Source organism: Electrophorus electricus, chromosome 18, assembly GCF_041902795.1.
Source record: "Electrophorus electricus isolate QZ-2024a chromosome 18, ASM4190279v1, whole genome shotgun sequence".
NCBI lineage: Eukaryota > Metazoa > Chordata > Actinopteri > Gymnotiformes > Gymnotidae > Electrophorus > Electrophorus electricus.
In genome coordinates this window covers 2,497,620-2,508,199 of record NC_137514.1, presented here as the reverse complement: position 1 = coordinate 2,508,199, position 10,580 = coordinate 2,497,620, and the positions used below count along the sequence as shown (strand labels likewise).

The following is a 10,580-nucleotide window of genomic DNA, read 5'->3' as shown; positions in this document are numbered from 1 at the left end:
AATAACACAGCACTAGCTCTAATAGTAGCCTGTAGTATAATATGTGGTATAGGAATGCAGCACGTTTGACATGTTTGTTTGGTTACACACACACACAGAGAGAGAGAGAGAGAGAGAGAGAGAGAGAGAGAGAGAGAGAGAGAGAGACAGAAAGAAAGAGAGAGAGAGAGAGAGAGAGAGAGAGAGAGAGAGAGAGAGAGAGAGAGAGAGAGAGAGAGAGAGAGAGAGACTAACAAACATGAACTTAGGTCCACTACATGCTGAACTGAATTAACTATATGAGGACTGTTTCTGTGAACCATGAGCCGTTTCGAAAATATAGTCTAGTGAACTATAGCACGACCCTGCCTGCATTTTCTCTCCCTGCGAATGCTAGTGAGTACAGTCCTTATTTTAAAAGCACAGTCATATACACACAAGCCTGAAAATTGTTTATATTTACTACATACCTTCGTGTAAGAAATGTTTCAATTGCGGTTACACTTTTACTTTTAATTACTCAACACTGAACTTGATCGATTGTAGAAACGATTGCGGTGAGGAACTCATAAGTGTCCTTAACGGATGTTTAAGTTAAAAATTGCTCTGCATCTAAAGCCATTAAAGGAGAGTGCTCTAGGTGCAGTGTTTGTCTTCGCTCAAAACACTCGTCCCGAGTTCATACCCAGCACCAAATACAATGAAAAGCATTTGCATACGATGACGCAGCGCTGCAAGAAATCTTCATACGGGGTCTCTACTTTACAGTTGTGCTGCAACAAAAGAAGATGAGCTGAAATATATAAGACAGTCGTATATATAATACAAATTTATATTTTATATATTTTAACTAATCAACATATCCTTGTAGTACAACGGAGTAGTCTCATATAGGTCACGCCTTTCTGCGCGCGCGACACTCTTTTCAGCCAATGGTGGAGAGGCAGGTGGTTCGACTCTTACAAACCAACAAGTGCGACAAGCCATCCAGCCAACCTCGTGCACCATTGTTGGATTGAATAACTAGATGTAGAGGTCTGACCTCACACCTTTGCCTTTGTGTAGATGGAATTTGTCTTTCTTCACGTTCTAAAACTCATGGGTTCTGCTCAGTGTCTTGCCCCCATACCTTTTCAAACTGCTTGTCAGTCTTCTGTATAACTTGTGCTCCTACAAACTTCTACATATCGTCATTTTAATATCTCCTGTGTCCCATATTTGTCCAACATAGTCACATTAGAACAGAATAAAATTAATTGCAACTCTTGGTCCATTTTCCCAATATCACTAGTTTCACCAAGAAAATACACCAAAAATGTACGAGGAATTTTATGACCCAGCCCTACGATGACGTAGGCTGCTGTTGTTGGTTGACCACGCTTTCAGCGGTCGCTCTGAAACAGTGGCCAGTGGGAAGACCCATCACTCTGCAATTTACCAATCGCGCTGCAACTACATTTCAGAAACGCGATGGAAATTCATGAAGGCTATACAAATTCGGAAAACACTTTATTAAAAACGGTAACATTTGCGCTACATTTCGGAAATGCGGTGCAAATTCAGAACACACATACAACTTCAGAAACGCTGCAGTCACACCAACGGAAGTGTTCGTTTCCGAACGACACGGAAAGAGAATGGAGGTGAAGGTAATTTATATTCAGTTGCAGCGCTTTTTTTTTCGTTTGCAGCGCGATGGGCTTTCACGGCCACCGTGCTCTGAGGCAGGAAGTTGATAAAGTCCGATCTGGTGTGCAGTCGAGACACGAGAAGCTATTGCAGCTCGCGAAGCATTAGCAAAATGAAACACCCTTTCACTTAGATCCAGTTTTTCACAATGTTTTTGTTCGGTGAGTACCAAGAAACAGATAAAATGTGTGGTTGAATGCGTGACAAGCTTTAGTTCTTAGTAACTATTTCCACGAGTAAAATTTCGTTTACAGCCTTCCGGAAGCAGCAAAAATATACTAAATATACAGCAAGATATACATATTCAAATTTACATTGGTGACAGGATGGGCAGAAAGACAGTAGATTCCAGTCTTTCACGGTTGCTTTTTACAACATAAATGACAGTTTAGCATAAATGGAAAGGTGATCAGTGGTCGAGGTTGCATTTACGTACCCAGCAGTTTAGAATAGTTTGCAGTATAAATCAGGTACGTTCTGTGTTTACAGGAGGCAGTATGAGCAGCAAACGGGCATCGATATAGTATGAATAGATAAATAACTCTCTTTAAAGTGAGGGTGCGATTACACTGTACTGCATTTGTTGTACACCGAGAGCCTGGATAGTAGTTACGTAATGTGCATAAGGTGCAGAGTGTTGTATTAAACGTGCAAGGTGATGGTCTGGGGTGGGGTGATCAATGTGGTGTTAATGAGGCCACAGCATTTGGAAAGACACTGTTTCTCAGTCAGTTGGTCCGTGTACGGATAGCTTTGTACTGCTTCCCAGAAGGCAGCACATTGAACAGGGTGTGTTGTCTCTACTGATGCAGCCATCCTTCTTCTATAGTCGGCTTGCATAGACACTGTCGAGGTTGGGAAGGTCAGTCCCAATGATCTTTGTCTTTCCTTAGTGTGTGAGAATGCCTCTGAATTTTCATTGGCTTGTCTGGCGATTGTTCTATCCGTTTTATTCTGGAGATGGAGATCAAAGCAGACCATAACCTCTCAGAAAAGTAAAGGTAAATGAGGGATTTTTGTTTTATTGCAAGTGCAAATGTTGTCACTGAGAACAATTTATATTTCAATCTACAGAATTGGCCAGAGATTCCATTTCAAGTGATGTACATTTATTTCTCTCCTGTAGATGATTGTGTGTTTGAGGCTGACAGGAAATTGAAACTTGTGACAGAAAACCAGCAGCAGTATGTGGTTCCTGTTTCAGTGCCTCCTACTCTACCTACCGAATGCTCTGTCACTGTGAGTGCTAACAACAGCAGCACTGTAGCTATGCCAACACTCTGTAAAAACAACATCTTTGGTTCAGTAATCATCAATGCCAACACTTCTGGCACTTCCTGCAGTGGTATGTTAACATAATCAGTAAACAAATTATTTTATTATCTCTGACTCAAGGGGGGAGATGTTTTGATTTTTTTATTTAGTAGGGCTTCTGTTGAGCAGATGCACTGCTTGTTGACTCTCATGTTAATGCATTCTGTTAACACAGTGGTAGGACACAAATGTGTTTTGTTGTTTTAATAGAAAAAGTCAATGCCCAGTTTGCATGAGTCATTCACTTTCTCTCAAATTTCTCAGTAAATGCAGGAGGAGAAGCAGCAGACACAATCTCAGGTACCACATAGTTCTTGTGTTGACTAATATTGAACGCATATGAGTCTGACACATTCCATCATGATTCATCCACATATCACTTATATGAAATGTCCTTATTTATGCAGTTGTTGCAGTACTGTCAGTAGAAAGGAAGTATAGCACACTGCAGTGACCACACATGGAAATAAAAGAAAAAAGAGAAGTGTTGGTTACTTTAGAAATGTATTGTCCCAAATAAATAGTGTCAGTCCATTTCCTATTAATTAAAACTCTAAAATGGTTTTAGATGTTAGGTGTTTGTCTGTTCTTGGTGGTGGTACTATTAATCAGTATTATTTAGTAGTATGTACTATTTTTAGTTTTACTGGTATCATTGATGATAACATGAACTATAATTTAAATTTAAAGAGCCTCCACTCAAATGTGAGTTTGTACAGATATGCTGGAATGACAGTTTGTTGTGAGGTTTATTTCCTCTTTGACAACTAATGCAGGCTTTGGTTTTGTTACCTAGAATATCAAACTGTGGATTTACAGATTTATTTTTTCTGCAACATAAGCAGAAAATGTAATTACTAATATTTATTCAAATTGATTTTTCTTTTGTGCTAAACAGATGATGCAGTTCTACAGAAACACCTGCAAAGTCACAAAGCCACCATAAAGAAGAAAATTGAGTGCATATTTGAGGGCAAAAAGGATGTAAAAAATAAAATACATCTTAAGAAAGTTTATACGCAGGTCTTCATCACAGAAGGAGAACTCAAAGAGGTCAATAATGAACATGAAATTCTGAAGATTGACAAAGCTTTTAATATGAAAAAATCTCAGGACACTCCAATCAACTGTAATCAAATTTTCAACTTGCCATGGAAAAATGAAAAGAACAAGCTTGTGTTGACCAAAGGAGTTGCTGGCATTGGAAAAACAGTTTCTGTTCAGAAATTCATTCTTGATTGGGCAGAGGGAGATGCAAACCAGGATATAGACTGCATGTTTCTTCTTCCATTTCGAGAGATTAACTTGGTTAAAGATGGAGAGTACAGTTTTCATGAATTGCTGTTGGAATTCTACCCTGAACTGGACAAACTGAAGGAAACAAAAATCTATGAAGACTACAAGCTTGCATTCATCTTTGATGGGCTTGATGAGAGTCGACTTCCATTGGATTTCAACAGCAAAATAGTGTGCAGCGTAACAAAGAAAGCATCTGTGGATGCCCTGATTACAAATCTCGTCAAAGGAAACATACTTCCTTCTACCCAGATCTGGATAACCTCCCGACCAGCAGCAGCTCATCACATTCCTTCAGAGCATGTGAGCTTATTCACAGAGGTGCGAGGCTTCACTGATGCACAGAAGGAGGAATACTTCAAAAAGAGGATACTGGATGAGAATAAAGCTTCTAAAATCATCTACCATATTAAGACTTCTCGCAGCCTGTACATCATGTGTCACATACCTGTCTTCTGCTGGATCACAGCTACTGTTCTGCAGGCAATGCTGGTGGAAAACCATGGAGAAGACATTCCCACCACACTGACTGAAATGTACATCCATTTCCTTCTTATACAGATGAACATAAAGAACCAGAAGTATGACATGAAATATGAGCGAGACATGAAAAAGCTGATGGAATCCAACAGAGAGATGATCTTGAAACTGGCCAAGCTGGCATTTGAACAACTGAAAAAGAAGAATATAATGTTCTATGAAAATGACCTGAGAGAGTCTGGCATTGATGTCACTGAAGACTCTGAGTTCAGTGGTATTTGCACCGAGATCTTCAAGCAAGAATCTGTACTTCATGAGGAGAAGGTTTACTGTTTCATACATTTGAGTGTTCAAGAGTTCCTCGCTGCCCTCCATGTGTTCTGTTGCTACCTGAACAAAAACTTTGATGAGCTGCAGTTTTTCTTTGACGACTACCCTCCTCGTCCTGCTAGTGTTAAGTTGGATCTCTTACTGAAGAAGGCCGTTGACAGAGCCAAGCAGAATGAGAGAGGTCATTTAGATCTTTTCTTGCGTTTCCTGCTGGGCATCTCTCTGGAGTCCAGCCAGAAATTCCTGAATGGCCTGCTGCCACACACAGAAAAAACCAAAAAGAGCATTGATAAAGTAATCCAGCACATCAGGCAGATGCAGAACAAAACTGTCCCAGTACTGTCCCCTGAGACATCCATCAATAACTTCTTCTGCCTGCTCGAACTCAAAGAGAGATCCCATTATAATCAAATAAAGAAATATCTGAACATGGAGGCATTTCCAGAGAGAGAACTCTCCTCATCAAACTGCTCAGCTCTGGCCTACATGCTATTGATGTCTGAAGAGGTGTTGGATGAGTTTGACCCAAAGAAATACAACACATCAAGTGCAGCATGCAGAAGACTGGTGCCAGTTGTGAGGTGTTGCAGAAAAGCTCTGTGAGTGTTCAGTATGCAAAGATGTTTTGTTTGCCAATATGCAAAGATGTTTAACTGTCTATCCATAATAAACTTATGCTTTTTTTTTTTCTTCAACTGTTGTCTCTCTAATGAGAGCCTTTAATTCTGTGACCTGAACACTTGCCCTATGGTTACAGGTTTGCTGGCTGTGAACTGACTGAAAGCTGCTGTGAAGTTGTATCTGTAGCTCTGCAGGCAGATAATTCCCCCCTCAGAGAGCTGGACCTGAGTGATAATTACAGTATTGGAGGAGGAGTAAAACAGCTTTCTGATGGACTGAAGAGCTCACACTGTAAACTGGAGATTCTGAGGTCAGAGTTGTTTGCTGGACTAAATTTTAAACTGAATCAAATGCAACACTTCCATTTACATTCCCACTAATTCTTATCACTGTTTTTAGGTTAGCTCAATGCCATTTTACCCAAAACAGCTGTACAGAATTGGTTTCTGCACTCGGTTCCATTTCATCCTTCCTGAAAGAACTGGATCTCAGCGGCAATGATCTGGAAGATTCAGGACTGAAGCAACTCTTAGCTGGATTTCAGAATTCATATTGTAAATTGAACACTTTGAGGCAAGTATTCATGACTAACCACACCTCTGGTTTAAGCACTCACTGATAAACTTATCTACCCATCTATATAACAAATCAATGTGATTGTGATGTGGCTTGCTTATCATTGCTTATTATTATGGTGATACATTATGCACTATAAAATGTATTTGACATACCTGGGATGTAAGGTTGTCAATTTCAAACTACACTCTTGAGTGCAGTGTCAGAAAAGTGTATATTAAATCAGTTGTTGCTTGAAATGAATTATTAGTATAACACACAGTGCAGCAACAATTAACTGCAGGATTCCCTTTTATTATTAATAATGATTGTTATTATATCCTGTGTACCAGTCATTCATGACATCATGTATAGTTGGAATGCACTTGAAATGTCTTGGAAAGCTGAAAGCAATACATATGATACAATGGTTCCACTTTGAAGTTAGATTTGTAAATACAGAGTATTCCAGCTATTTTACAAAATTATTTACTTGTAAATGAAATTACTGTGGTTAAATGAAATTTTAGGCACATTTCTTGATTTATAGAAAAAAAGTCCTAGTTAGAGGTGCATCTTGTACAGTGCTTGACATTTTTTTTTTTTTTTTTTAACACAGTGTATTTGAACAACTGCATTTGGGGTAAAGGGGAAATTAGGTAAATTTAATATTTTGCACAGAACTGAGTCTAAAGATGAATATGAAAACACTGACTCATTTTCACTTAGATTTCATGATCAGCCTTCTTTGTTCTGGTGCGACCAGATAGGATTTCTGAGACTGAATGTGCTATGTTGCTAACTTAGGCTGGGCTGGTGTAACCTCACAGAGAAGAGCTCTGCATTCCTTTCCTCCATTCTCCACTGTGGTTCTGATCATCCTCTAAGAGTGCTGGACCTCAGCAACAATGATCTACAAGACACAGGAGTAAAGATGCTCTCTGCTGGACTGGAGAATCCCAACTGTAGGCTGGAGATACTGGGGTCAGTGCTGAGGAATGATTATGCTTTATAAAGGTTTTTTTTACACTTTCAGTCTGCACATAGAGCAGGGTTTATCAATCCAGTCTCCAGGGCCCTCCATGTTTTTACTTTAACTTGGCCCCCAACAAGCTTCTGAGTCAAGCCATTAAGAGCAGTGCATTTGAGTGGAGTGGAGCAGCAGTTGTTTACTCAAAGATTGATCATCTCTTCGCTCCCATTGTGCCCTACTCTCAACTCTTTTCACCCACTCTGTGCACCACTATAGTTGAGGTCAGTATAGCTATTTAAATGTGTCATATGTAATAGTGAAACGGTAACTTCTTTCTAAATCAAGTAATTTGTAACTGTTTTATTGATCAAGTAGCAGAATACTGGTAGCTGCATCTTGTCAGTTGGTTGGTTTTAACAACTACTATCATAAGTCACCAAATGACTATCAGCAGGATGGTTAAAAAGGACTACAATGCAATTGCATTATGAGTGCTTTTTGGGTATGATGCACTCATGGGTTGAAGTACTATTGGAGTATTTGACGTCCTAAAAAGCTGCTCCTCGCTACTGACAAAATGATACCTCTCTGCTCACAAATTCCACTCCCACTTCGCCCCATACACCCATCCTGAGTAAGAACTCCATTTCAGGGGTACTGGGAGCTGGTTCATAGTGTGGTGGACCCTGCGGACCAGGCTGACAAACCCTGAGAAGATGACCTGACAGCTAGAAGTGCTGAAGCAGAAGCTACAGTTAATTGTATATGCATTATCGTGACATTATATCATTATAATATATAGTATATATTTTCTATATTTTATCACTATAGTAAGTCATGTACTTAAAGCAAACTATAACTTGGAGGAAACCACAAAGAATGACTTTAAAAAACATGCCCACAGTTAGTTATGCACATGATTATAACCCGTTAACTAAGGTATGCATTGTTTCTTTCTACCACTATAAGTATTTATTTTAAAGCATGAGTTAAACATATTCATGGTTAATTAATTCATACCCTTTTAATGTCTGTTTATAGGTTGTCTGGTTGCTCAATCACAGAGGAAGGCTGTTCTTCTCTGGCTTCAGCCCTGACCTCAAACCCTTCACATCTGAAAGAACTGGATCTGACCTACAACCACCCAGGAGAGTCAGGAGTGAAGCTGCTGTCTGCTAGACTGCAGGATCAACAATGCAAACTGTTACTCAAGTTAGTGGCACAAATATAATATATTTGGTGTCTATATTTCGCTTTTGGTCGTCTTGAGATTACTCAGCTCAAAGTGGTTTAAGGTTTCAGCATGCTGTTTCTATTACCAGGTAATTGACAGGTGTAGGTTTTCTTTCCTTTTTAGCTACACTAGCCTTATAGCTAATATACAAATCTAAAGAAGAAAATAAGTGGACACTAATTATGTCTTGACTGTTCCACTCTGTTTGGGGTAAGGGGACAGTGCTGAGCAGTTTTTGTAATGATAAGAAGTTTTGTGTGCATTTTTACCATCACATGCTTTCATTCTTTGTTGCTACAGGACTGACCCAAAGGGTGAAAAGTTTATTAAAGCAGGACTCAAAAAGTGTACGTTTATCCTTAAACATGTACTCCTGCTCACCTTGTGTGTCTCGCTAGACTTTTGTTCTAATGAAACTGTTTCTGTCCTGTAGATGCTCGTGTGCTCACGTTCGACCCAAACACGGCACACCAAAATCTCTACCTGTCCGATGCCAACAGAAAGGTGACTAACATGAATAAGAACCAGCAGCATCCATATCATCCAGACAGATTTGAAATGTTTTCACATGTGCTGTGTAAAGACAGTCAGTCAGATCGCTGTTACTGGGAGGTTGATTTTAAAGATGCAGATTGTATAATAGGAGTCACTTACGAAGAAATCCAAAGGAAAGAATTTGAAATTTCTTTGTGTGATCCCAAAGCTCAGTTTGATTCAAATCCAGTGTCGTGGTGTCTTAGGTGCATTTCTACTGGCTATGAGGTCTGTCATGATTCAGTGTACATAAAAATACATGCTCCTGATTCAAAGTCAAGTAGAATAGGAGTGTATCTGGACTGGCCAGCTGGCAAACTGTCATTTTACAGCATCTCCTCTGACACACAGATACTGAATCATATACACACCTTCCAGGCTGCTTTTCAGAAGCCTCTGTATCCTGCGTTCACTGTGCATACAGGCTCTGTCTCTTTGTGCCAGATGAACTAATTTGCCTGAAATACTTGAGCCACTGGTCATAAGACATTGTGTTCTCCAGTGTAGTCTAAACTATAGACTATATTCTGCACTGTATTCTACACTGTAGTTCTGTCGTTTGTGTAGGTCTGTCGTTTATGTTGTCGGTTTTTGCCTCTGTTAGCGTGAGTGTTTAAACGTCAAATAAACGTGTGTTGGTCTGTCACGCTACTCATCCCCGCATCCTCCTTAAAGCCTCCGCGTTACAATTCTTCATTGTCTTTATTCTACATTTACATTTATGGCACTTGGCAGACACTCTTATCCAGAACGACTTACAAAAGTGCTTTGTCATTTACTCACAGAATGTATCTAGCCAGTACAGTCGGTTAGAGTTCAAGATACCATTGAACCAGAATACATGCTGAATGCTGACACCTAGAAGTGCAAAATACATAAGCTCTATCTCCAACAATGATAAGTGTAACAATACCCTACTATAAGTACTAGAGTTTGTTACTCAACATGGGTGCAGGCTCAATGGTCATTTAACTATTTCAAAAATAAATGGGTCTCTAGTCTGCATTTGAAGCCAGCAAGGGTCTCTGCTGGCCAGAGAGCCAGAGATGCTCATCCTCTGTGAGAATTGAAGCAATATGTTTCAAGCCTCGCTGTAAAGGTTAAAAGGTTTGAAGTACTCGAGGTGCAATTTGGAGTTTGACCATTGACCTCATGTATGGAGGGGCTGGTCCATTTTCGGCTTTATAGGCAAGCATCAAGGTTTGAAATCTGGTGCAGGAGCTACTGAAAGCCAATGAAGGGAGCACAGCAGTGGAGTGACATGAACTTCACAAGATTGAAGACCAGTCATGCTGCTGCGTTCTGGACAAGTTGTAAAGGTCTGATGACTCTTAGAGGAAGACCAGCAAATAGTGAGTTGTAGTAGTCTATTTTTGAGATTACAAGAGAGTGTGCAAGCACCTGGGCAGCTTCCTGTGATAAAGGGTCGAATCCTTCATATGTTACAAAGGAGAAATCTGCAAGACTGGGTCAGATTTGAAACATGAGTTGAGACTCAACACTTTAATTCAAACTCTTCGAGAAAATCAGATATTGCTTTTAAAAAGTGTACCATACTGAACACTTGTTTGTTCA

At 39.7% G+C, this 10,580-nt stretch overlaps 1 protein-coding gene across 2 annotated transcripts; it reads left to right on the top strand.

Annotated features, from left to right (window-relative positions):
- The first annotated feature begins 1,371 nt into the window (after positions 1-1,371).
- Positions 1,372-9,651, top strand: LOC113591736 (NACHT, LRR and PYD domains-containing protein 3-like). Of its 2 annotated transcripts, XM_081701340.1 has the most exons (11): positions 1,377-1,628; positions 2,562-2,669; positions 2,795-3,013; positions 3,247-3,282; positions 3,881-5,687; positions 5,846-6,019; positions 6,109-6,282; positions 7,072-7,248; positions 8,279-8,449; positions 8,772-8,818; positions 8,905-9,651. In XM_081701340.1, exons 1-11 carry the CDS (start codon positions 1,526-1,528, stop codon positions 9,456-9,458), a joined length of 3,570 nt encoding a protein of 1,189 aa, XP_081557466.1. In that variant the 5' UTR covers positions 1,377-1,525; the 3' UTR covers positions 9,459-9,651. The 2 variants fall into 2 exon arrangements, with proteins under 2 accessions (XP_081557467.1, XP_081557466.1); XM_081701341.1 differs by lacking the exons at positions 8,772-8,818; positions 8,905-9,651 and adding an exon at positions 7,890-7,998 and having other exon boundaries at positions 1,372-1,628; positions 8,279-8,415.
- The last annotated feature ends 929 nt before the right edge of the window (positions 9,652-10,580 follow it).

What these genes read in the sequence shown, in the direction of transcription:
- LOC113591736 (XM_081701340.1), top strand. Translation starts at nt 1,526, where the DNA reads ATGCGGTGCAAATTCAGAACACACATACAACTTCAGAAACGCTGCAGT. An exon ending in AGGTGTTGCAGAAAAGCTCT is followed by an intron (nt 5,688 to 5,845) that starts GTGAGTGTTCAG and finishes CTATGGTTACAG; the next exon opens with GTTTGCTGGCTGTGAACTGA. An exon ending in TGTAAATTGAACACTTTGAG is followed by an intron (nt 6,283 to 7,071) that starts GCAAGTATTCAT and finishes TTGCTAACTTAG; the next exon opens with GCTGGGCTGGTGTAACCTCA.